Source organism: Plasmodium malariae, assembly GCF_900090045.1.
Source record: "Plasmodium malariae genome assembly, chromosome: 12".
Classification (NCBI taxonomy): Eukaryota; Apicomplexa; class Aconoidasida; order Haemosporida; family Plasmodiidae; genus Plasmodium; species Plasmodium malariae.
Window position 1 is genome coordinate 544,729 of NC_041786.1, and position 27,020 is coordinate 571,748.

Sequence of the window (27,020 nt, forward strand, 5' to 3'; positions counted from 1 at the left end):
AATTTCGCACCTTTTAACAGTGTTAAAAATATATGGTCATTTTTTTTTTTTTTTTTTTCAAAATAAATGAGAAAGAATATTGTCCTGAACAAATTCTGTGTTTTTGTACAATTTCCATGTTCTGTCAAAAGAAGTGGAGGATATAAATTTACCATCAGGGGATATGTCAACATTTCTTACTTTATTTTCATTATTATATAAAATTTTAGTGCAATAAAAATTTACAGAGTCCCATATTTTAATAAAAGTGTCAAAAGAACATGATGTTATGTATCTACCATATGTTGGTTCAAAAATTGCATCTGTGACAATTTTGTTGTGCGCTAGTATATTACAAGAAATTTTAAAATTTCTCAAGTCAAATATTTTAATAGTGTTATCCGAAGAACACGTACAAAACATATTTGGCATAAATGGATTAAAATTAATATTCATAATACAGTTATTATGAACTGCTTGTTTTTTATCTATATTTCTTCCTGTTCTAATATCCCATAACATTAATCCGCCTTTTGAATCTCCTGATAAATATAAATTTCCATAAGGATTAAATGTAGCAGTATATACTATAGCATTGTGCCCTTCTTGATAAAATAATTCCTTTTGAGTTTCTATATCAAAAAATTTTATTGTTTCATCTTCTGAACATGTTAATACATATTTGTTCAAAGGATGAAAACATATCTTATTTATTCTGTCTTCATGAGCTTTTACTTTACATAGCAAATATTTGTTGCCTTTGGCATTTTTGTCATCCACCTCCTGTTCATTTTCATCTTCTATATTATATTCATCCTTATTCCCATTCTGTTTACTAGCCTGCTTCTTAAGCTCTCCACAATTCGTCTTCACTTCATGACCATTTTTTTCAAAAATTTTGGTGTGATCTCCTTTCCTTTCATCTGTATCATCTATTTCAGTGTTATTTTTTCTAATTCTTTTTTTATTTCCTTCAAAATAGCTTTTATGTGTAATATTATAATCGTTTATGTCTTCACCTGGAAAAGGCCTCCATATACAAAAGGTTTTATCTGATGAGCAGGAAGCTAGCAATAAATCTTTTTTCCTTATATCTGTATAATTTAATGTATTATAGTAAGAATAATTATTGGGGTAGTTCCACTCTATGCAGTTTATCTTATCATCATGACCTTTTTTAAGAGTTTTTACAATATTATAATTATCATTTTTGTAATTAAATATATTAATATATGTGTTATAACTACTTACTGCAAAAACGCTGTTATCAGGGGAAAATTTTCCCATGGTTAATGGTCTGTCATCACCTAACTGTGAAATATATAAATCGAATTCATTTTTCATATGTTCATTATAAGAAATAATATAATTTTCATAATCTTCTTTTTGATATTTGTTTTGAAAATTATTTATCATTTCTTTGTATAAAAATATTCTAGGTAATGTTTTTAGCGTTATATCTAGACGTGAGAATTTGAGCTCTTCTGAACTTTCTGTATAAAACTTCTCCTTTAATTTATCCCTAGAATCAATTCCCTTTCCTTCTATACTTTGTTCTTTTAATCTTTTTTTTACTAATTCATCTTCTAGTTGTTTTATTTTTATATATTCAGGAGAATCTACATCACATAAACTACTAAAATCAATATAATATTTTTTTAAGATATTCTTGAATTCTTCAACTTCTTCTTCATTTTCATTATTTTTTTTTATTATCAGTTTATCATATTTTGTGACTAAAACAGTTTTTAATCTTTTCCTCTTATCATAACTGTCCTCACCAAATAAACAAATAGGTTCCTTTAATAACCTTAAAACATTTTTTACATCTATATCTTTTGTTGGAATACCTAAGCTAACTTTTCTTATCTTATTTTTTATATCAAATTCTTCCAATATATTGTCCTTACTAATTTGACTGCTGTTCAACTCACTCTTTCTTAATTTTAGGCTTTCATGTAATTTTGAATCACTAAGGACATCGCTGATTTTCATTTTGTCGACTCCTCAGACGGGTAAACATGCGTTCGCCCAAGCGTACATGTACTTTTGCATATATATATGAATACTACGCATATAGATATGTGTACTACGAATATGGATATGTGTACTACGAATATGGATATGTGTACTACGAATATGGATATGTGTACTACGAATACGGATATGTGTACTACGAATATGGATATGTGTACTACGAATACAGTTACGTGTACTACGAATACAGTTACGTGTACTACGAATACAGTTACGTGTACTACGAATACAGTTACGTGTACTACGAATACAGTTACGTGTACTACGAATACAGTTACGTGTACTACGAATACAGTTACGTGTACTACGAATACAGTTACGTGTACTACGAATACAGTTACGTGTACTACGAATACAGTTACGTGTACTACAAATACAGTTACGTGTACTACGAATACAGTTACGTGTACTACGAATACAGTTACGTGTACTACGAATATAGATACGTATACTACGAATATGTATATATATATATATATGGAAAGTGCGTAAGTGTCAAAGTATATATATGCTCTGATACACAATATGCGTATGTACTTATTCATGTTCAAACATACTTGCGCACATATACATTCCAGGTAACAACAAAATTATGAAGAATTATGATTTGTCATGAGCTATCAAAAAGTATTATTAGGAATTCTAAATTTTCGTTTAAGTTAACATCTTTCTTCCTTTTTTTTATTCTTCTTGAGTTCATATTATAATATTATGAAATATATGTAATTCATAAGGAACTTCAGAACATTAATAAAACCAAAAAAAAAAAAAAAAAAATGATTCAAACAAATATGGGTAGTATTTCATTTAAAAAAAAAAATTTTTGTAGGTGGCGGGAAATAATTATTGCAAACAGTAAAATGAGTATTTTTCAAAATATATTACATTATTACTACATATACGTACATATACATATATACATAGGTATATGTATATATATGCCCGCTTAAACGTAAAATATCTAGCCCATATTTAAAAAAAAAAGAAAAAAGAGAAAAAAATAAATGAAAAACAAATATGATGAAGGTAAATTTTAAGTTAAATTGAAATTTTAAGTTGAAGTTGAAAAATGAAGTTGAAAATTGAAGTTGAAAATTGAAGTTGAAAAATGAAGTTGAAAATTGAAGTTGAAAATTGAAGTTGAAAATTGAAGTTGAAAATCGAAGTTGAAAATTGAAGTTGAAAATTGAAAGTGAGGGTAATGATGTAAATTTGTATAAATTGACACACAGCGTGAGGAAATAATATTTCGAAAGTTGACATAGTTTTAAAAAGTCATATTATACCGGCACAAGGATGTATTATTTATACTTCTGAAAAAGATCGTATTATGAATTCCATTTGTAATATATATATATAAGCTATATCTCCTAGTATAATTATTCAAAAAAAAGGAAAAATAGCTACTTTCCTTTTTTTTTTTTTTGTTTATGCTGTTTTTTAAATGTTTGTAATATATATTATTTTGTGGAATACTTATGTACATAATACATACATACATACAATTATAAGACATTATACAGGTAAGATTTTAGAAAATGTTTTGGAGTTATTGTATTTATTGCAAAAATGCATACATATATACCTATTATCATGTATATGTATATATATATATATATGCAGAGGTGTCTATGATGCTCTTTTAAGTGTTATATATATTCCTACTAATTTCTTCGGCCATGTGTATACAAGTTACTTTAATTTTAAAATAATAAAATTTTAAGATTTTTTTTTTTTTATTTAAATTTCTGTATTAGGAATTTTTTTTTTTTTTTCCCTTTTAATAATATATCTTCTACAATATTGACGTAAAGGAAAAAAAAAAAAAAATGGAAAAGTGTCTGGAAAGATTATTAAAAAATAATTACTATAAAAAAGAGGAAGAAAACATTATGATAACAAAGCAGGTAAGATATTAACATTTCCTAAATGAATGATAACTATTTTTTCGCTATTTTAATCTTGTTTTTAATTGTTAGACGGGTTTTACGAATATTCATCTTAGTTATTATTATAACCCTTATTAATAGTAGTATTTTTTTTTTTTTTCTTTTTTTTTGTTGTTATACCAACAGTTATGTATTAATTTCACGAATACATTATGTATGAAATGATAAACAACATTTTTTTCAAAATACAAATGCTTGTTACAGTAACATTTGCATAATAAAAGGCGATCATCTATATGTGTTTATATATGCACACTCGTTTCCATTTATGTATGTATGTATGTTTCCATTTAAGTATGTGTGAATATACGTATAAGTGTAGCAAAGGAATACATTTCAACGAATATTTGTGCAGATGATTGATGTTTAAAAATGTATTGTGTGTTTATAATATCATTAATGTAAAAAACAAAAATACGCACTTGTACACACACCATTTCGTTAGTTTGACATTAAAAGTTGGTCATATTAGAACGACTAGCAAGTTTAAAACGTGTTGTAATTGTATGTTTTTTCCTCTTGTTTCATCATTTTATTTTTTTTTATTTTATTATTATTTTAATTTTATTTTATTTGTTTTTTTTATTTATTTATTTTTTTTTTTATTTTTTTATTTTATTCTTTTTTTTATTTTAATTTATTATTTTTTTTTTTTTTTCCGTTTTTACAACTTTTTTCCCCTTTTTTTTCGTGGTTTAAAAAAAAAAAAAGAATACTTGAAAATTATTTATTTCGAAAAATTCAGTGCAAACATAATAAATTATAAATTTGTCACAACTTCATAGAAGTGAAAATAAACCAACTTACATTTTGAAGGCAGTTGAATGTACAATTTGATGCCTTGAGAAAAAAGCACAGAATAAAAAAAAAAAAAAAAAAAAAAAAAAAGAATACGCATTATATACTTAAATAAAACTTTTAATTCTTTATTATCGAAACGGCTAATCGTGCTATTAATGAAAGCATATATTTATCATTACAAGTGTAAGAGAAAATGTAAATTTGTCTGCATACATTTTCTGTAAGAAAGAGCAAATTATATAGAAGGAAATTGGCAGATTTGTACGCAGAAGTGTAGTATACACATATGCACGCATAGATGCATAAACGCATTCCCGTAAACACTCATATAAGGCCAAAGAAAGACAGTTTTTTTCCCGGAAAAAAATATATTTACAAAATTGACATTCTTCCCCTTAAGGCGCATTAAATGGGTACAAATAAAAACAAAAACAAAAACTACAAGTAATTATAAGGAAGGGTATTTGGAAGAATGTTTCAAAAATTTGTATCCGACATACTAAATAAAATTTTGGGTAATTTTATTTATGGGTTAGATGAAGAGAAAATCGGTTTAAGTGATTTATTAAGTGGAAAACTAGAATTAACGAACATACATTTTAAACAGTCTATTATTGATTTAATTGATATACCATGTAGATTAAATTTTGGATGTGTAGGATATTTTAAAATTAATTTACCCATATTTTATTTTATGAAAAATCCTATAAATGTATATATAGAAGATGTTATAATAGTCCTTTCTACTATTCCTTCTAAATATTTCGATGACAAGTTATATAAAGAAAAATATATAGAAAACAAAAAGAATTATTTGTTATCCTCTGAATATAGAGCTATTGTTTGTTCTATAGAAGGGGGAGTAATATGGCAAATGATTTTATCCTTAATAAATAATATAAATATATCAATAAAAAATGTTCATATAAGAATAGAAGATTTTTCAAGTAACCCATCGAACTGCTTCGCATTCGGCATAAATATAGAAGAGGTTTTTTTAAGTCTCCCCAAAGAAGGTCTACCGTTTAAAAGAGATGGGTACTATACAAAAAAAAATGAACTTGTTAATAATACTATGATAAATATGATTACAGTTAAAAAATTAGGATTTTATATGGATTACTTAGATATGAAAAAGCTGATAAATAGAAAATATTTTGCACAAAGAAATAATCCATTTGTTAAAAACTTGCACCAATATAATAATACAGACCATGAAGAAAGAAATAATGTTACAAAAAAGAAGGGGAAAAAAAAGAAAAAAAAAAAACATATCCATAAATTATTTCTAAAAAAGGGAAAAAATGTAAAATCCAATGAAGAAAATTTAAATGAATTTCAAAATATTATAAAAGATATAAAGCATAATTTTTCCACTGCTCGAAGAAATGAGTTGGATATTAAAAACATGAGCAAAATTAACAAGAAAATTCAAGAATTAAACGAAAGAATTCTAGGAATTAAGCGCAACAATGATGGTAGTTATAATGACAATGTAGACTCCAAAAAGGACCTGAATACGCAAGGAAGTTTTATGGGAAACAACAGCAGCAGTGGTATCCACAGAAACAGTGACAACAATAAGAACAACAGTAATAATAATAATAACATTAGCAATTGCCTTTCTACTAGTGATAGTTGCAATAAGTATGGGAAAAAATGCTCTCTATCCATCAGCAATTTTTACAATTTTAACTTTTTTTCGAAAAAGGAAGAAAAGGTACACACGTTAATCCACGATCTACATATTGATAATGATGTTAGTTGGATTCCATGTATTACACAATTTGCCAACTCGTTGGAAAATAAAATAATCAAGGGAAAAAAAGAAGAACTCATAAAAAAGAAAAAGAAAAAAAGAAAGATAAATGTCTATAGTGAGTGTAAAAAAATGAATAAATCAAAGGTCTTTAATAGTGCTTACAATGAAAGTAAAAGATATAATAATTACCAAAAGGATTATGCTTATGGTGTAAATCCGAGTAATAACTTCATATATGATTTGAAAAAGATAAATCCAAAAAATGATAGCACTAGTTATATAAAGAAAGCGGTCTCGTTTCTCTCTATGAATTCCTTTACAAACACAGTTAATAGAAAAATGCTAAACAGATATGACAATGGTGTTGTAAGCAAAACAAAAGATCACCATTTAAGTGATGGTTATTTTACAACGAAGGAGAAGGTATCCGATTCTGATCCTTCTTATGGTAGCTATGTAAATAAATGTAGAAAAGTAAAAAATGATAAAAAAAGAAGAAAATATACACATTTAGGAAATAAAGAGGATGAAGGTGGTGACGTTTTTTATGATGTTGTTGATGATTGTAAGAAATTTTCTGACAATGTGCAAAACTCCTTTTTTAAAAATGATGAAAAAATACATTTGAATTTTATAAGCGATATAGAAGATAAAAGAAGGAAAAAATGGAGAAAGGGCCATAAGGGGACTAACCACCATAGTATAGTTAATACTTATGAACAGTTCGTTGATTTCAAAGATACAAAAGAGGAAAAAAATGTAGAAGAAGATAGATTAAGTAAATATATAAAAATGAATGAAATAAAAGAAAAAGTAAGAAAAAAAAAAAGGAAAAAAATTCATTCAGTTTATTTAATGTATGAAAAAACGTATAAAATAAACAAAGCAAAATTAAATACATTTTTCTTATTTTTACAACTTGTAAAAAATATAAAACATGATTATATTATAAACCCAAATATCTTTGAGGGTTATGGAGAAATCTACTTAAGCTTAATCCCAACTGATCATGGGCATCTTCCATTTTCTCGATGTTTTTCAAGTTGGGGTATACAAAAAAGAAGCGAAAAGGAGTTTGATGAATGTTTGCCAAAATTAAGTGTCTTTGTTACTTTAAAAAATATCAAAATAATTATTTCTGATAAGCAAATATTAAATATTGTTAAGTGGGTAAATTTTAATTTTTTCACCTTCTACTTTTGGAAGGCGGGAATAGTATCTCAGTTTGAAAAATCTAAGGCAAGCAATGAAGAAGAAATTGCATATATAAACAACTGGGTTCTAAAACTTTTAGGTACTCATGGTTCCAAGGAAGAAAAATTAGATGCAGAAAAATACTGCGAAGAATTTGAAAACAATCATTCTATAAATATAATTAATTTGTTAAGAAGTAGAGCTTTTTGCAAACTGCAGGAATTCAAGAAAGAAGTCGAACTAAACAAGAAGAACAAGGTGAACAACCAGATGAACAGCAAGAAGAACCATAGTTCTACATCCGATAATGCAAGTAGTGCAAATGCAATTAATGCTGATCCCATGGAGAATAATAATATTGTTATGTTCCCAGATGATGAAGATGATAATAATGATAAGGGCAATGCACTTAAACAAGTGGCAAACGAAAGTATACATGTGTTAAAATACTTAATGAAAAATCAAAAGGTATATGATAAAATTAAAAACTCTTTTAGAGAAAAAATTTTTACAATAGATATATGCATAGATATATGTATTATTAACAGTACGTTTCTATTAACTGTAGAAACGTCGAATGAAATCAATGCTCGAACGGTTCATTTTGTTAAAACCTATGCTGTGTTAATGCAATGTATACATTATCACAATCAAATATCAAACACCCATGAATTGAAAAACTCAATAGACATAGAACTGTATCCCCTAACTTTACTTCTTATAATAAACAATCTAGACAACAAATATATCAAACCAGAGATAAATGTATTATTTATATTAACAAGTGCAAACAGAAAGGAGAGTTATGAAAATTATCATAAAAAATTTCTTTTTAATGTAGAAAATTTTGAATTTTTAAAAAAATATAACATATTAAAAAAAAGGAAAAATAATCTTGTTCATATAAAATCAAGAGAACAAAGTGATACACTTAATTTTGGTAACATTAAACAGAAGCTAAAATTCTTAGTAGAAGATAATTTCTTTTATCCTAAGAGAGAAAATAATATTTACTGCAATGAATTAAATGATATAGTGTCATCAGATCCGTCTATATACTTAAGATATGACAACCAGTTATATACTATATTAGAAAAACCTGATCATAGACTTTTCCTACACAATTGTGCATACTCAATATTTAATATAAACGGGAAAATTATAAATTCCTTTGTGGATGATTATTATCATTTTACAGATAAGAGAGCAGTGCTAGGGAAAAAGAAGAAAAGCACATTCTCATTTAAAAGAAAAGAATACTTTTTAGAGTTAGGAGCAAAATACTGTAATGATATTCTTGATAATTATACTACACATACAAATGTTTTTTTAGATATTCAATTGGAAAAAACATTATCATTTGTTATTACAAAATCAGGTAAATCTTCAGAAATTCAAGGATATAGTTTAGTTCTAAATCCAATGAAAATCGTTAGTGAACTAACACCAAGATTAGTATCTTATGAAGAAACATTAGATGCAAAGAAAAAAAATATTTATGATTCTTTTTTCGTACAATTTGATGGTATTAAAATAAAAAGAATTCTTAACTGGCAACACGCTGCAAGGAATTATAAAACATACCTCGATGATCATTTTATAAAACCATATCGTAATCTTTTTCATTCGAAAAATAAAGCATTTTCTTTAACTAAAAAGGATGCACCAGATAAATTCTCATTCATATTAAATCGCACAAAAAACAGGGATCACTGGGGTAATCAAAAGGAGAAAGCTGAAGGGAGCAAAGCAGAGGGAATAACAAATGATGGACACGATCGCAATTACTATAATAAGTTAAGGAGCGGTAATAAAGCTGATGTGTACAGTGATGCCCATAAGGGCATTTACAACGACGACTGTAATGATGTCCATAAGGACTTTTACAACGATGGCTACAGCGACGGCTGCAATGAAATTCGTAGCACGTTCTACTTGAGCAGTGATGGGAATATGTCCGAAATATTTAACCTCAAAATAAGGAAAAAAAGTTCCTTCAGTGATTGTTCATCTTATGAATACAATGGTAATGAAGGAATGGAATTACTTCGAAGAGCTTCGAGCTGCCCAGCTACCAAAATTGGGAAGGCTAGTATTATGTCTCAAATAGATATAGATGATATTAATAGAAAAAAAGGGTTATCTTATAATGTAAAAGAATATAAGAAGAAAAAGAATTATAAAGAAGAAAATAATAATTTTTTTTTTTTTAATACATGTGCAAACGAATGTGAAGAAAGGGAAGGACAAGAAATTGTAATTAATACAGATATTTACAAAAAGCATAAAAAATCATGGAATAAAAGAATTACAAACGCAAATAGTGCGAACTATTTTACTCATAATCATAATGATAAAATTTATAATAACAACTCCAATTATGTTTTATCAATGAGTGACAAAACGTCATGCACTATTCATTTGTGTCATATCAAATTTAATCCAACATACCCTATGTTCATTGTTAAATTAAATGAAGAAAATTTATATGTTAATGTTTGTGATTACGATGTCGAATTTTTCTTTTTAATTTTTTCGGATGTATATGAACATTACAATATGCAAGAGTTAATGTATAAAAAAAATAATATTTTATTCTTAAAAAAAAAAATTAAGTCTATATCTAAGCTGAATAAGAAGTATTACAATAATACCCTCATAGGTAGTAGTGGAAATAGGACCCTCTTCAAAAAAGGGTTTTACAGGAATAGAAGCACAAAGAAAAAGTCTACCAGCGAAATGAAAGGAAATTATGCGGAAGATGCAAACTCAAAGATAAAGAAGCAAAAAGACAGTTCCAGGAATGAAAAATGTAGTATTGTAGAAGATCATGGAGTTATGAAACAAAAAAAGGGTATAAAAACTGAAGGGAAAAATAAAAAAATATATATAAAAAAAGAACAGCTATTAGAGACCCATTCACAAGAAAAATATAGCATTTTTTGTTTAAAAGAAGATGAAAAGGACCAAGTAATAGACTTTAACAAAAACACAAAAAAAGAAGAGTTGTTAAAAAATAAACATGAAAGACATAAGAGGAAAACATATGTTGGGTATATGAGTGATGCTAACCTGAGAAGAACTAAAGAATTGTCCATAAGGGAAGTTAAAAATGCCTTAGTTCAAAAGAATGACAAAGAGGATATATTTCCGAAATGTAGGAAATGCAACAGTAATACAATTTTCGGTTCCCATGCAAAAGATAACCTCAACTTAAATGCAATAAAAGATAAAAATTATGTTAATAATTTGAGGAAAAATGAGAAGAAAGGAAACGAAAGAGAACATTGTGATAACGTGGATGCTTCCTTATATGATGATGAAAAGAGTAACATATCAAATGAGAATGACGAATATATCATTAAATTAAATGATAATCCCGATGTACTTGTTTTAAGCAGTAGAAAAATGACAGCGCTGAGGGGGAGCTATCATTCTAATGCAACATCAGCTGTAAGTGATCTTGTGCGTGATCATTCGCACGAGAGAAGTAGCAAAGTAGCAAAAGTTAAGAAGAAGAAAAGAAGAAAAAATAATAAACAAATAGGTCGAAAAGCGGATAGACAAAAGGTTGGACGAACGGATGGACAATTAAATAGAGAAAATCCACATTTTGATGAGGATGCTGCAAAATCACGTACACTTATCTCTTCAGATGACGACTCATGGGTGGATCTTCTGGAAAATTACGATAGCAATGAATCATTGGATGATAATGAGAAGAAGAAAGTTCAGAATATGCTAGTTGATGTAGAAAGTATTAAAAAGAGGTTATCAGCTAACAACAATTTTATGATTACGTGCAGTTTATCCCTTAGTATTAAGAAAATATTTGTTAGATTATGGAAAAGGAAAAGCCCTTTAAAAAAGCAAAATAAAGCTAGTAACTTAGATGACCTCAACATCTCTAATAGCTTCCAATTTATAGATAAATATACCTACTCAGGGAGGGAAAATAGAAAAAATACAACAAAAAAGCATAATAGTAGTACACACCTTAATATTAATAACCAACAGGATGACTATAAAATAGGGGAAGAACAGGATGGTTATAATTTTACCAGCTTATTAAGAGAGGATGATATGAATTTATTCCAAAATAAAGAGAGAAATAATATTACACAAGAAGAGAATGAGGATGAGTTTTTATTAAATAAAAATTTTATAACATTAAATGAAAACTTACAGAAGAATATGTTTAATAATATGCAATATGCTGTTCCTTTATATACGATTATATTTTCCGATATATGTTTTGTAGCAAAAGTTGAGAAGAATAATTGTGCTTATGTCTTGTATTCTATGAATAATGTAGACATAAGGGACGAAACGAATATTACGCTGTTAAGTATGAGTTCAATTTATCACGGAGATCCAAAGTGCAGCGATAAATCGGTATACTTTACTTGTAAAAAATTGATGGATGTAGAAAAAGAACAAGTAATAAATTATGAAGAGAGAAAAACAAAAGACTCTACTATAATAAAAAACGAATATAATAATAATACGCTTGAAACAGATGATACCTATTTAGATTACTCTATAAGTAATATTGATTTACCTGACCTTAACAAGACACATTTTGTGCTATTATACTTCGGGTATCTATTCAAAAATAATCATACTTTTAAGTTTATATTAAATAGAACTAAGGTTAAAATATTTTGGGAAATTATAGATGAGCTGATGTCTTGGATAGTAAACATAAATGAGTTGTTACCAAAAATACACACAGTTGAATTAGATACAATTACTAAATTAAATAATAGTGAAAATAAGCATTTAGATTATTATTTACAAAAAATTCAGTATATAAATTATGATAACGTATATTTTAAGCAAAACGATTTGTTATCTGCTCTATCCTTAAAGAGGGTTTACAAGATACCCATAACCAGTTTTATGAATTATTATGCCTTAGAATTTCAAAAGGAAATCGCCGATAATCAAATTGAATCTAATGAATGTAACACGAGAGAATGTGTGAAGATTGAAAATAGTGGAATATACAACAAATATATTATAGACTACACTGATATGTATGATGATTCGAGTGATGATGTATGCATCATTACAGATGATACCTTAGTATGTAATAATCTCAAAAATGTTATTCTTGTCGATACTAATATAAATGTGAATAGAACCATTAAGGAAATACTATTTTATGAAAATTATTTTTTCAATTATAGTTTTAATAAAATAAACAAAAAAATAGATATTGAAAAAATTATAACTGGAGATAACACAAAAGATACTATTTATTATAAGGATAAGAAAACTATACATAAAAAAGAAAAGAAGTACTTAAACAATTCTGCTAAATCATTTCCTGCTTCACTACATAGTGCTACAACTTCACATGTGACAAATAACGAATTAATTAAAAAGAAAAATCATCTCGAGCATTTTCTTGTAGATACAGAACGACAAGTATCATTTGATCACTTAACTGATGACTTGAATTGCCAGTATTGTTGTCATTTAAAAAACCTACATTATACAGCATACACAAAGGAAATATGCAGAGCATATGCATACCCGTATATACACGTAGATGTAGAGATTAATTATTTTGAATTTTGGATATCTCTAGACCCTATTAGAATACCACAAAAGAGAAACACCTACCTTATGAGTGATGCTAGAAGTAATAATATGTATTATTCTAGAGGAAAGAGAAGCAAAAGGATAAGGAGAAACAGGAAAAATTTAGAGCAAAAATGGAAGAAGAAATCTAATTCGATTAGCAGCAGGAGTCTTAGAAGCACTAAGGGAAGACACATGAAGGAAAGTGCTTCGTTTAGTTATTATGAAAAGGTGCAAGACGGTGCAGGTATTGAAAATTGGGAACATGTTAAGAACGTTGAACATAGAGAAGGCGGTATGGATTCCAAAGATGGTGGAGAAGCATCAAGTAGAAAGAAAACAAAATTTCATGAAAAAATAAGGCATTACAAGAATATGAATATAGAGAAACCATACGTTTTAGCAACGAAAGGATGCATAAAATCTGTAATATTTTTCTTATTATATAATGACCAAAAAAGCGATAAAAGGGAAGAATTAAGTGATGAGGACTGCAGAAAGGAGGATGAACATAACATTAACACATCGAAATTGAAAAGACATGTAGTTAGCACTAAATTGATCAATTTGAATAAAAAAAATGAGCATGTAGAAGAACTAAAAAATAAGGTAACAGAAATGATGAATTATTCTAATTTAAGTAACGTGTTAAATGCACAAGATTTTTTTAAGAGTAAATTTATACAATGGCTTAATTCGATATCGTGTTTTCTCCCATGTGTAGTAAATATTAGTATATTTTTATCTCAAATTACTAGCGCGATTGCTAAACCTGTAGCAACAAACCCTTTTTTGAAAGCATATATTGATTGGAATAATGTGCCTTATAATAATATTCTTCTTCAACCGTGCAGAGGAAAACTGAATTTCGAGATGAAAATTCCATCATCAGAAATATTGGTAGAAAGGTTTTTAGGAATTAACAAAATTACAAGTTTAAAATTTTTCAAGAAAAATAATTTACTTTATAAAAATGTAGTTGAAGGTATAGATTTAAATTTTTACTTCGAACCAGTAGTAGTCAATATTGATTCAAGCACTTTGACGTTGCTATATCAGTTGTATAATATTATCCTTGATTTTTGTAACTATTCTATGAAATTTTATTCTACTAAATCGAAAGAGGACGAAGAGGAGCGTATGTATAGGGTTAATGTGCATGACGACACGTATTACGACAACTGGGCTGAATTTATTATCAACGATAGTTTTTATCTTAATGTGTATGACACAAACTCATGTATAGATTCGTGTGAATATTCTGCATATATAAATGACGAATTAATATCTGATAATACCGATTTGGATAGGGAACTAAATTCATATAAGTATAATGAGAAAAACAAATTATTTGCTAACTTCTTTTTAAAACCACCTAATAACATGCACTCAAAAGGATTAAATGAGGAAAAATTATCACATGGTGAGTTCAATAAGGACATTTTAAATACTGAGCAAAATGAGAAAAAAGAGATAGAAATGAGAGAGGAAAACATAGTACAAAATGGAGGCGAAATCAACACAGTAGTGCACAGCGAGGAGCAACCTATGTTTACATACGAATCAGAAAAATCTGTGGAGGGACAAAATGAGAGATACGTAAGTAGTGATTCGCATGAGAAGAATAAATATCATAATAATTATGTACTTGATTCGAACATACTTAACATTCTAATGATGAATTTTGTAGAAAATGTAAAAATCAATTGTACTGTGAATTTTGATGTATTGACATTTCAAATATGGGATTCAAACACAGCATACAATAGGTGCTCTCTTAATTTTGTTATAGAATATATCTACATTAATTTTTACACCTTAAGTATTTATGAGAAAAATGTAAATTGCAAAAATAACGAACTGTTTAATGTCAATGATAATTCTTCTGCTTTCCAAAAAAGCATAAGTTTTAATAGAAAGAATAATGGGGTCAGTAAATTTAGTAATGTCCCAATGGGTTCTAACGGCGAAGATGCACCTCATGAAAATAACAAATCGTTTTTTCTAAAAAGAAAATATCCGAGTTATTTACCGAATGAGAGTTCTAAAATGTATTCGTTTAATAATAATGTAGATGAAATGCTTAACTCTTCTGTGTCTAATGTTGTTTACTATGATGACACGACTACTAAAAAGGATGGAAAAAAGAGTATCAATAAATACATATATAGTAAGAGTGCAGTTGAATTTATTAGAAATACGGACGCGGAAAATTTGAGCAAGAAATGCAACATGTCAATGATGGGTGATACAATGACAGATCATATGAATAATGTAAATAATAATATGGATGGGATTCAAGAAATATGTAATGATATGTACGATGGGAGATTACCTATTTTTAACAGTAGCAATAATAATAATTGCCCGGACACGAATATGTTCAAATACGAAACTTTAAACATGTTGAAGAAGGAAAGACTAAAAGAAAAAGAGGATAATAAAGGATTAAGGAAATTGTTTAATTGGAAAAATTTTTTTAAAAATATAGAGCAGTTCAAAATAGAAATAGTGAATATTTTGAAAAGGATTTTTTTCAGAAAGAAGGTAAAAGAAGAGTTAGAAGTCAAAGAAGGTGAAGCAAAAGAGAAGGGCAAGAAAATTACAAAAAAGAAATACGAAAATTGCAATGATATTTTTATGAAAAATAATTTTATGTTTAATGATATAAAAAATTATAATGAAAACAAAGTAAATAAAAATATAGAATGTAAAGTAGAATTTCTAATATACTGTGAAAATTTTAATAAAAAGGAAAATTCGTACCAAACATTTATAGAACCCATGTGTACTGAAATTATTGCAGTTAAAAAGGATTTAAATTCACCAATTCATATATATTATTATTTCTCCTGGTTAAATATTAATTTTAATTTTAATTTTTTGGACAATATTTTATCTCTATGTTGTAGTGTAATTTTTTCTATGATAACTCAAAGAACGCGATTATTACTAGGTCGACATATGTATGATGTAGACAGAAGAAAGAATCATAAAATAATAATGCAGTCAGGAAGGAATGAAAAATTAGATGATGTTTCATCGAGATATCCACATACTCACCACACAAACAATAATACAATATATCATACAGAATATGATGATAACAACACGGAAAGAAAGAATGTTAGCGAAATGGATGATACACATACATCCATGTACTTTCCAAATTATTACGCATCAATGAATGAAGAACAGTATAGAGATCTGGCTATAATAACAAATGAAAATGTACTTTTTAGATACAATAAATTTGATGTTCTAAATTCTGTAAATAGATCTCTAGATACGTACATTTTTGGTGAGTTCATATTAGAAAAGTTGCTTAGGAATTATCAATATTCTTGTCAATATCCAGGAGATTATTTAGCAAAATCTGAAAATGAATATAACCTGGACAAATCACAATCCCCATCAGAACAATTATTGCACATAAAATTATTCAATTTTATCAAAAAAAATAAAAGACTAGAAATGAATAATATATGTAAGATAAATAATTTACTGGGACAACCAGTAGCTATATGCACGGTACATGAAAAAAATCCTACACCTAATGTTGATATTTTTACTATGTGTTTACAGTATAATTCGAAAGCGTCCAAACATGCTTATGATAAAAAAAAACAAAGTGTCTCTCCATCTCCTACAAAAAGATTTTCCAAAGGGGATGTGTTGGGCAATGACTCAGATGCAGGTGACAATAGTGCACGTAATTCTAGGAATTCCGAAGGAGAAAAAAAGAAAAAAGAAAGAGAAAAAGAAAAAAAAAAAATACCTCAAAGCGAAATAGAATACCATGATTTTTATGATCTGTCGGATAATGAAAATGACAAAAGGAAAAGTACAAGACAAAGCAGAGTTATACAGAATGAAAAAAATGCCAAAAACTGTTACTATAATAGCTCATATTATACAGATTCTTCTGAAAATAAGAAGAAGCAGCCTTTTAAATATCAATGGAAAATAATCAGCAATAATGAATCTCTTGACTTACCAACATATGAAAATGGAAAAGTAAAATTTTTCCTAATTCGGTTCAGGTTACTTAATTATATATATGATATTCCATCTAGTATTCTTAATACAGAAAGTGATAACGAGGATGTTATAAGAATAGTAATTCCGGAAAGAAGATTACCACCTAACATAAACAAGCAAGTAGAACAAGATTTATACAACGATGAGTTATTAGAAATAGAAAATAAAGCTTCATCACATAATACTTATCATACAATATATCCTACTAATTATACTTCCAGAAGATATAATACAAGTAAAGACGATACATGGAAAGCCTCTAACATTCCTCAACCAAGAAATCATTTATTTATTTTCTTTCGTACAAGTAGTAGGATCAGTCATGAAGAAAAACAAGAATATGACTTTTTTATCTCATCTATAGTAGCTGTTAAAAATAATACAGATTTCCCTCTTTACATTTTCAAATCAGTCCCGGGTAATTCAAATAAAAGAAGTATCTTTCGAGAATATTATCATAAATATAATATGATGCCTTCTCCTCCTCCTACTTATACATTAAAAATTGATAAGAAATTAGAAAAATTTATTGAACGTAAGATAAATACGAATAATCCACTTAAACATAAAGGGAGGAAAATGAACAAAGATCAGGATGAATTGAACGCAGGAATCGCGGGCGGTAAAAAAAAAAGGCTTCACAAGTACGCGCATGTAGGTAATAACAACAGTAATATTTATGCGGACAATTATGGCGATAATTATGTCAACAATAATGGCAATAACGATGGAAGTAACTACGGCACTAATAACAACAATTATAATAGTAGCCATGTTAATTGTGATGCATATACAAAAGCGAACTACACGCAGAGTAAGTCCTACGTGTATGGGAGAAAATTTATTAACAATATATTTCCTTTAATGAAAATGTCGTCCATAGAACATTACATATCGGGAGATATCAAATTTAGTTCCTTAGCTACTGTAAAATATAAAAAGAAGAGAAAGGGGAAAAAAAGATTAAAACATGAACTTCAAAAAAAACTAATTAAAAAGAAGATTAAGGAAATATATATAAAAAGTATATGGAAAAAAACAAAACGCAAAAAAATTAGTAAATATGAAAATACAGTTCCATATGATGATAAATGCAGAAAAATTCTTACTAGTCGTAACGCATACAGAAACATTATGTCTATAAATGATTCCTTTTTTAGTTTTGCAAAGAAGTCTTCATCATCTTCTAAGAAACTATCTAGTGAATTTGCACATATTATTTCAGATTTATCAAATATTACCCTATCGTCTTTATCTAGTTCCCTTTTTTCATTGGACACATCTCAAAGTAATAGTTCAGTGTATGATAATTCTTTATATGATTATGACATGGACAATTGCGAAGAACAGGCATTACTGAATGAATATTTTAATAAACATAGCGAAAATAAGGGAAATCTAGATATTATTGAGATATCTAACAATAGCAATAAATTGATTCCTATTCCTTTATACTGGTTAGTAGCTGAGAATTCTTTTATATGGTTATCTATACAGAATGAAAAAATATATAATTGTGATTTATATGATTTTCTATGTAGAGAAAAAAACGCAGATTATATATGCACTAAAAGTACCTTAGATAATATACTAAATTATCAGTCTCCATTTGTAGCAGATTCTTTAAAACTGTTTAAACCATATTTAATCAGGCTAAAAAATTTGCTACTAAAGGAGAATAAAATGGCACAAAAAAGAAATAATAACAAAAATAATCAAAACAGCCAAAATAGTCAAAATAGCCAAATTAGTAAAAATGGCCAAAATAGCCAAAATGGTCAAAATAACAAAAATGGTCAACATGGCCAAAATAGGAAAAACGAGCAAAGTAACCGAAATAGACAAAATTTATTGAACAGTTACAATATGAATTATATGAATTTAAAAGAAGTTTATTTTACCTCTACAATTATTAGTGTATACAATCCCAATTATGTCTTACATAAAAAAGATGCTCATAATTTCTATCAAATTAACATTGAGCACGCATTAATGATTAATAATGCGTTGCCGAAAACTATGTATTTGAATTATGAAATATTTAAAGATAAATCGAAGAAGGATTCACATAGAAGTGTAAGTACTTATGGAAGTTTTCATTTTACGGACAAATCCAACACATACGAAACGACACTTAATACTGGCCAGTCCTATTCGTTAGAGAGCTCATGCAGTTGTTCCAGCTATGATGAAGATGAGTCCACCTATCGTAGATACGATACTACATCTAAAGATAAAGAAGAAAATAATAAGTCCAATTATCAGGGTGGTCGAAAGGAGCAGCATAAAATGCAATCGTACGATAGAACAGACAAACTTCGTAAAATGCAAAGCGAACAAGAGGACATAAGGTTAAAAGGATCAACTAACATGGAGGAAAATGCAGGAAATGAGTTTGATAAGAAAGAGCATGTCCCAATTGAACAGAGCAATAAAGTGAATAGAAAAAATGAAAAAAGAATTACCATGTTAGTAGATAAATTAAGTACAAATACTTGGAAAGGTATGAACAAATTTAACAGAATGAGTGGCACCACAATAGGAAAAGACTATAATAAGAGTGAGAGCAAAATGATGGCAAGTAATATGACAAGTGATAAACAATTACTAATTAGAGAACTAAACACTAACAGAAATGTATTTATATATAAAAATATAAAAAAAAATGAGAAAGACACAAATAAAGAAAATATGAAAAGTAAAACATATGTAGAAGAAGTCAATTTTACAGTTATGATAAAAAAAGAAACGAATAAAAATATTTATGTGATAAGAATTAATCCTGGACAAAGTATAAAACTGCCATTTGTGCCAAGTAATGTGAATATTTCTTTTGATGGCTATTATTCTAAAAATATATCAATTAATTATCCGCATAAAAAAGGTAGAGAAAAAATTATACTAGAAAAGGAAGTAAAGGAGGAAATGAGTTCCTTTTTTACTCTTGACTATAACGAAAGGGATGATAGGACCAGTAAAAATAATGAACATACGAACAGTACGTATGGTAAAAATTGTAGTGATTATACAGATGCTGATAGAATAAACAACACAGTGGAAGGTGCGGATAGAAAGGAACAGAGAGATTATAGAAATAATGAATATTCTAAACCAATAACACTGGTAAATAGAATAATAAAAGATAAAGGGAATTATGAAAACGTAAAAAATGTACCTTGGAAAAATGAAGATAAGGTTGTACGCAAATATGCAAAATATAAATCTTCCAATTATGAACAGTTCCAAAATCAATTAACCATATGGGCTATATTTAATGAATTTTATGAAACGGGGAAAAATAGATACCAAGATATATCATTAGAGAAAGTTCACCATGGATCTTACGCCGTTTCATGTACTTTCTTCGTTTCTGCTTGCGTCATTAATAGACTTAATTACCCTATTAAAATAAAAAGATTAAATAATGACAATACAGTTGTTGTTGAGCCATATGTTAGGAAATTACTACCCTGTGAATTTGCTCAACGAAGGAACAAGCTCATTATTTCATACGAAACGCTAAAAGAAATAAAAAATTGGGTTAACTATCCATTAAAAAATTGTATGATTAAAAGAAAAAAATTAAGCAAAACTCGAAATAAGATTAACAAGAAAAATAATAAAATGGGATTAAGAAATCGCAAAAATTTTGACAAGGCACCAAATTCTCAAAATGAATTAAAAACCAGTAAGGAAGAAGGTCAAGGAATGGGCAAAATGAAGCAAATTAAACCGAATAGTAAAAACGAGAAAAATGGCCATAATAGTGAAACTTTGGAGGGTAAGGATAAAATACTGGATAGTAATGACAAAGCGCAGGATGCTAGTAACGAAATTCTGGAAGGTAATGACAAAAAAGTTTCACGTAAATTTAACCTTTTAAGTCGACTAAGAAACGGAAAAAAGACAAGGTGCTTCTTTTACAGAAATAATATAAATAAACCTCTAGAATCGGAAGATTTCAGAATAACTGATTTATCAACTACAAGATTAGTATGTTCTAATAAAAATAAAAACATTCCTCAACTAAAATATAGCATATATATGTCTATTGCACCTATGCCATTTTTTAGAACAACGGTTATGGAAATTTTACCCTATATAGTAATTATAAATAACACAAAAATGAATATAGTTTTTCAAGAGTTCATAAAGAATTATACGTACTTTAAATATAATTCATTGGAACCTGGTGCATATGTCGAATTTCATCCTCAATCAAAAAAGAAAGTTATGTTAAAAATATGTGGGATTTTCCAAAATAGTTTTAACTTCTTAATTGATGATTATTTAGAAAAGGAATTATATTTAGAAAATTTAGAGAGAGAAAATGAAAAAGTCCTAGATGGTCTAAAACAGCATGACCCGGCAAGCAAGAACTGCACCTCTATGAAAGCAGACAACGCGAATAAAGGTAATAATGTAAATAGTGACAATAACTCGAATAACGATAATAATACTAGTAATAATAATGTTAGTAACAATAATGTTAGTAACAATAATGATAACAGTGCCAGAGTTGAGAATAATGACTTTCTGAATATATCACAGAAGTTAAGCGCCTTAATTGGTATGGGGAAATCGAATCATATAAATAGCTCAAAAAATGTGCATATGGCAGAAGGCCAAAATAATGCGCATAATTCAAATATTTCACATGATACACTTAACGTGCATAGTAGTAGTAATAATAATTCAAAAGAACGACGCGGCACATCGATAAATTCGTCAAATAGTGTTAAACATTCTTTGGACATACAAGGGTCAATAATAAATGGTAACTCCTTCGTAGCTAGTAATAACAATGTGAAAAAGTACAAATACATTGATGAATTCAGATTTCTTTACTGGTCTGAAGTGTTAGACTTAACTAGGGTTAGCATGGTTTATTTTCGTCATCCAGTTATATCAGATGAAAATTTTAAAAAAGAAGAGAAAAAATTAAGAAAATTTAATTTGCTTTTAAAAAAACATAGAGGAAACGACGATATATATTTAGATATGTCTAAAGAATTAATTAAAGGAAACAATATACCATATGAATATACTTGTTGTTCAATGGAAATATCTACATTTAAAGGTTGTAAATTTGTACGTTTCCAAGATATTGATGTTGTTCCATATTATTTAATAAATTTAACTAAATACAATATAAAATTAAGACAAGTAGGCATTTATGAACATTCAGAAGTATTACATAAAATTCCTAAAAAGAAAAAAAAAACTTTTGATGAGATTTTCAAAAATTATGCTTTCAATTTTTCTTTTTATAATCCGTATAAAGATCCCAAGTTGAAAGTTAGTATATTAATATCAAATAAAAAAAATGAAAAAAATAAAAAACAAAAAAAATTAATCAGACGGAAAAAAAACTTAAAATTTAGATATTCAAATTCATTAATAGAGAATCTAAAAAATGAATTAAATTATCTAACATTCCTTGCAACAAATTATTTGACAGCTAATGAAGATGTAAAAGTTATTAACGACAAAATTTTCCGTCTAAAAAAATTCTCAGAACAAGTAGAAAATTTAAATGATGGAAATGTAAATATAATGGATTTAGGAAATTCAAATAATGTTACTTTATTAAAATTAAAAGATGGAGATACATTTGTTTTTATATTATGTACAAAAAAGACATACAATGGAAAAACAATTTTTTCTTTTGAGACTTATGATGATTTAATAAGTAATGTTTTAAATTTTAGTAATAGTTCTTATCATCATAAACAGAGCTACAAGTTACGCAAATCATTTCATCATCTTCTGAGTACCCAAATGAACCGTGTTTACGTTAAAAATAGGTCAAAAAGAAAGAAAAACAGCAACAAAAGTAAAAATATGAAGGATTTGAAAAAAAAAAAGGAAAGCCAGAATTTTTGGTACTTAATTAATTTATTTAAAAAAAAAAGTACAGCACGTCCTATGGAAAAAGATCCACGAATTAGCAATATAATTGCAGATCTATATGAAAAAAAAATTATTAACAGACAAGAAAAAAAAAAAAAATTTACATTAAATCTAAACATTTTTGCACATTTTATTTTTAAAGGACTCGGACTAAGTATAAACAATTATAATTTAGAAGAAATTTTATACTTTTCCATGGAATATATTTTAATTATTTATAAACAAATAAATGATAAGGAATTATTTCATATAAATGTTGGATGGCTTCAAATAGACAATCATACCAAAAATACAGATTATAAAAATGTTCTACTACCAATTGTTGATTTAAAAAAAAAAAATGAAACATATAATTCTTTTAACACACATGAAAAGATGTGTGAATCTACAAATGAAACGTTTGAAAAATTCAATAAAAATAGTACGTTTTTTAAACAGATGAAGTATAACTCAAATGATACCTTTTCCTATTTTATGAAAGATAAAAGCAATAACTTTTCCAAAAATAATTCTGATAATATGTTAAATTCATTACATTCTTATAAGAAGAAATCTTTTGATTCATATTTTGAAAATGATAACCTTCTAATTAGTACTAATATAAATAATCCTCTCTGTAATTCGTATAAAATATTTATTCCATCCTTTTTTTACTCAGAATATAATTCCATATTAAATATTGTAATAATAAAACAAAAAAGAGGGAATATGAAAAATTTCTTAGAATTGTCAGATGTTAGTATAAAAATTTCACCAATGAGCATAAACATTGACTCTTACTTTATTATTGAAATATTAAAAATATTTGATGAATTGTTGAAAATTATGGAATTTGATTTGAGTGACTACAATTCTCTTAACTTGGAAAAAAATATAGAATTAAGAGATAACGATTTTGATAGTTTAGAATATAAAAAAAATATAGGTCCATTAGAAGAGTTAATAAAACATTATATATTAAAAGACTATTATTTATATGAACAAATTGCCAATTTTAAATTTAGTTCAATAAAAGATGTAGGAAAAATGAATGATAATAATTTATTTCATTCAAGCATTCTGTACAACAGAAATAGTACTGATGTTTTAGACTTAAAAGCTTACATAACCATGATAAAGGAATACAAAACAGTAGAACAGAGAAGTACGAAAAATACTGATCAACTCATGAAAGATGGAAACCATTTAGATACAATAATGCTAAGTCCTCTGTGTATAGAAAATGCAGGAAAAAATAAACATTTAAATTTTGGCATAAGTAACAATAGTCTTATTAGTAAACAGTCCACTAAGAGGAGCCCTAGTAACGATGTTTTAGTAGAACGAAATGACACCTTTTTCTCAGCACACAATGGATCCTCATTATGTAGTAGTAAAATTAATGATGAAAGAACTCCTCAAAAAGATCAAATATACAAATTGTTGACAAGGAACAAGACAGAGGAAGACAATATAATGAATAGCATTTACAACTCTGATGTGTTTAATGAAGATAAAATGAGTTACTTACAAAATTGTGAAAAATATTACAAACATTTATTAAATAATAGAAAAAGGATTTTAAAAAAAATACAAAATATTAATTTAAAAAATAGTTTAATAAGCTTTGATAAATTATTTATTTCTAAATTAGAAATTAATGAAATAAAATTAATAATTAATATAAAAAATAGAAGTTTGAGTTATGACAAAAAAAGCGAAATAATGGGATCTAATGTAATGAATGCATTAGTTGTTCTAATTATGAATATACCAAATATAAGTGATGCACATTTACATTTTGAAAAAGAAGTCAAGAAAAATATGTGTGGTTCTTTACATGCATTAATATTTAATGAAGTAATGAATGATTACATAAATCCAGGGATGAATCAAATGTTTAATGTCTTAGGTGCAATTGATTTTATTGGGAATCCCTTAATAATTTATAAGCGATGGAAGAAAGGTTATCATGCTTTTATAAAGGATTTAAAAAAGAGTGTTGATTCTTGCTCTTTCCCCTTATTATTTTGTATATTATTATTAAATATAATAGGAAAATTTGGAAAAAGTTTATTATCAGGTGTACTTGAAGGGGTGAGTAGATTATGTGGTAGTTGGAGTACATGTTTTGAAAGGTTCTCAAGAAATGCAGATAATTATAGTATTGTTACAAATACATATATTTTACAAAGTGAAATATTAGACCAACCATCTAATTGTGCGGAGGGCATATGTTACGGATGTCATTCCTTTTTAAATATTCTCACCATTAGCTGTGTCAATACATTATACAAACCTTTTGTAGCTTTAAAAAAAAGTAAAGGTTTTCGAAAAAATGAAAAGGACAAATGTAAAATATTCCTTTCTGCACTAAAAGTTTTATCATATGGTCTCTTTAGTGGTTTAAGTAGTTTATTCTTCGGATTTTTCAACAGTATCCTTTCCTTTTTTACCTTTTTATTTATTGGCACATTAAATCAAATACAAACATTAACTATGAAATCTGTTGTTAGACCAAAAAAAATGAGCGTAATTAAAGAATATGCAAAATTTGTTAATTATGAATATCCTTTATCTTTTTCTAATCATGTCATAAATGAAAAAAAAAAGAAAAAAGAACTTTTAAAAAAAAATATTGTAGCTATTATTCTTTTATATACTATTAGAGACAACAACCCAAGTAACATAAAAAGTTTCTTATGGGTTAGTAATAAAGAAGTAGGATATTGTCAAAAAGATAAATTACTATGGTCATTATATATTAATTGTATTATAAAAGTTGATATTTTATTAATTCAGGTGGACAGTGGGGGGCAGGTCAAAAAACATACCATTTTTAATCGTAGTAAAAATGATTCAAAGAGGAATAAATCTAACTTCAATAGTAAAAGTAATTGTAATAATAATAATAGTGGTAATAATAATGTAAATGAAAAGAAAAAACATCAACATGTTAAAACTAAATGGAAATTCCCATTTTTACTCAATCCACAAAAATACAGACAGTTTGGGGATTTCAAACCATCCTACTATATAAGGATACTTTATCGATCTTTATATAAAGTAAAAAAGAGACACGGAGGCACTAGAATTAAATATTTTTCATTAAATAAAAAAGGTGATTATAATTATAGATTGAAGAAAATTTTAAGAAAAAATACGTACGAGAAATATTTTGAAAAAGAATTCAAAAAAGAGCACTTGACTTATCATGATAGTGATAGCAATTCTAGTGCAGGTAAAGAGCAAAATGAATCCAACAAAATAGAGCAAAATATGAAATGTACTTCTGAAAAGTTAAAAAGAATACACACGGACAATAGAAATGACAAGGAAAAGGATACTCAACATTATAGAAATATTTATGACGAAACACTGCGATATTATTCAAACCATCAAAGAGGAAAACATCTGGAAAAAATGCAAAATGCCAATGATCGTATGTTTGAGAATAATGATGAAAATAAAAGGAAGGAATTGAAAAAAAAACATATTTATCAATACAAAACAAGGAATCTCAAAGTTAACGACAAATCTAGGCGTGTAAATAAATTAGAACATGAAAAAAAGAACACTAAAAAAAATCATGTACATAAAAAAAAAAAATATTTATATATTTCTAAATTAGTTAAATGTGAATCAAAAGAAGTTGCTCTTCAAGCTTTCTCGTTACTTCTATCATTCCTTCTACATAAATCTCCTTATTACTTAAAAACCACATATTAGACAAGGGAGCGAAAACATATACATGCACATATATATACATAATTCAT

General features: G+C 27.1%; 2 protein-coding genes across 2 annotated transcripts; one reads left to right on the forward strand and one right to left on the reverse strand.

Annotated features, from left to right (window-relative positions):
• Positions 1-57: 57 nt before the first annotated feature.
• PRPF4 (U4/U6 small nuclear ribonucleoprotein PRP4, putative) lies at positions 58-1,974 on the reverse strand (the record flags this gene model as incomplete). Its single annotated transcript, XM_029006413.1, has 1 exon — positions 58-1,974. The coding sequence occupies one exon, from the start codon at positions 1,972-1,974 to the stop codon at positions 58-60; it is 1,917 nt and encodes a 638-aa protein (XP_028862904.1).
• Positions 1,975-5,238: 3,264 nt separating this feature from the next.
• PmUG01_12021100 (conserved Plasmodium protein, unknown function) lies at positions 5,239-26,973 on the forward strand (the record flags this gene model as incomplete). The annotated part of the gene is made up of 1 exon (XM_029006414.1): positions 5,239-26,973. One exon carries the CDS (start codon positions 5,239-5,241, stop codon positions 26,971-26,973), a length of 21,735 nt encoding a protein of 7,244 aa, XP_028862905.1.
• Positions 26,974-27,020: the final 47 nt, after the last annotated feature.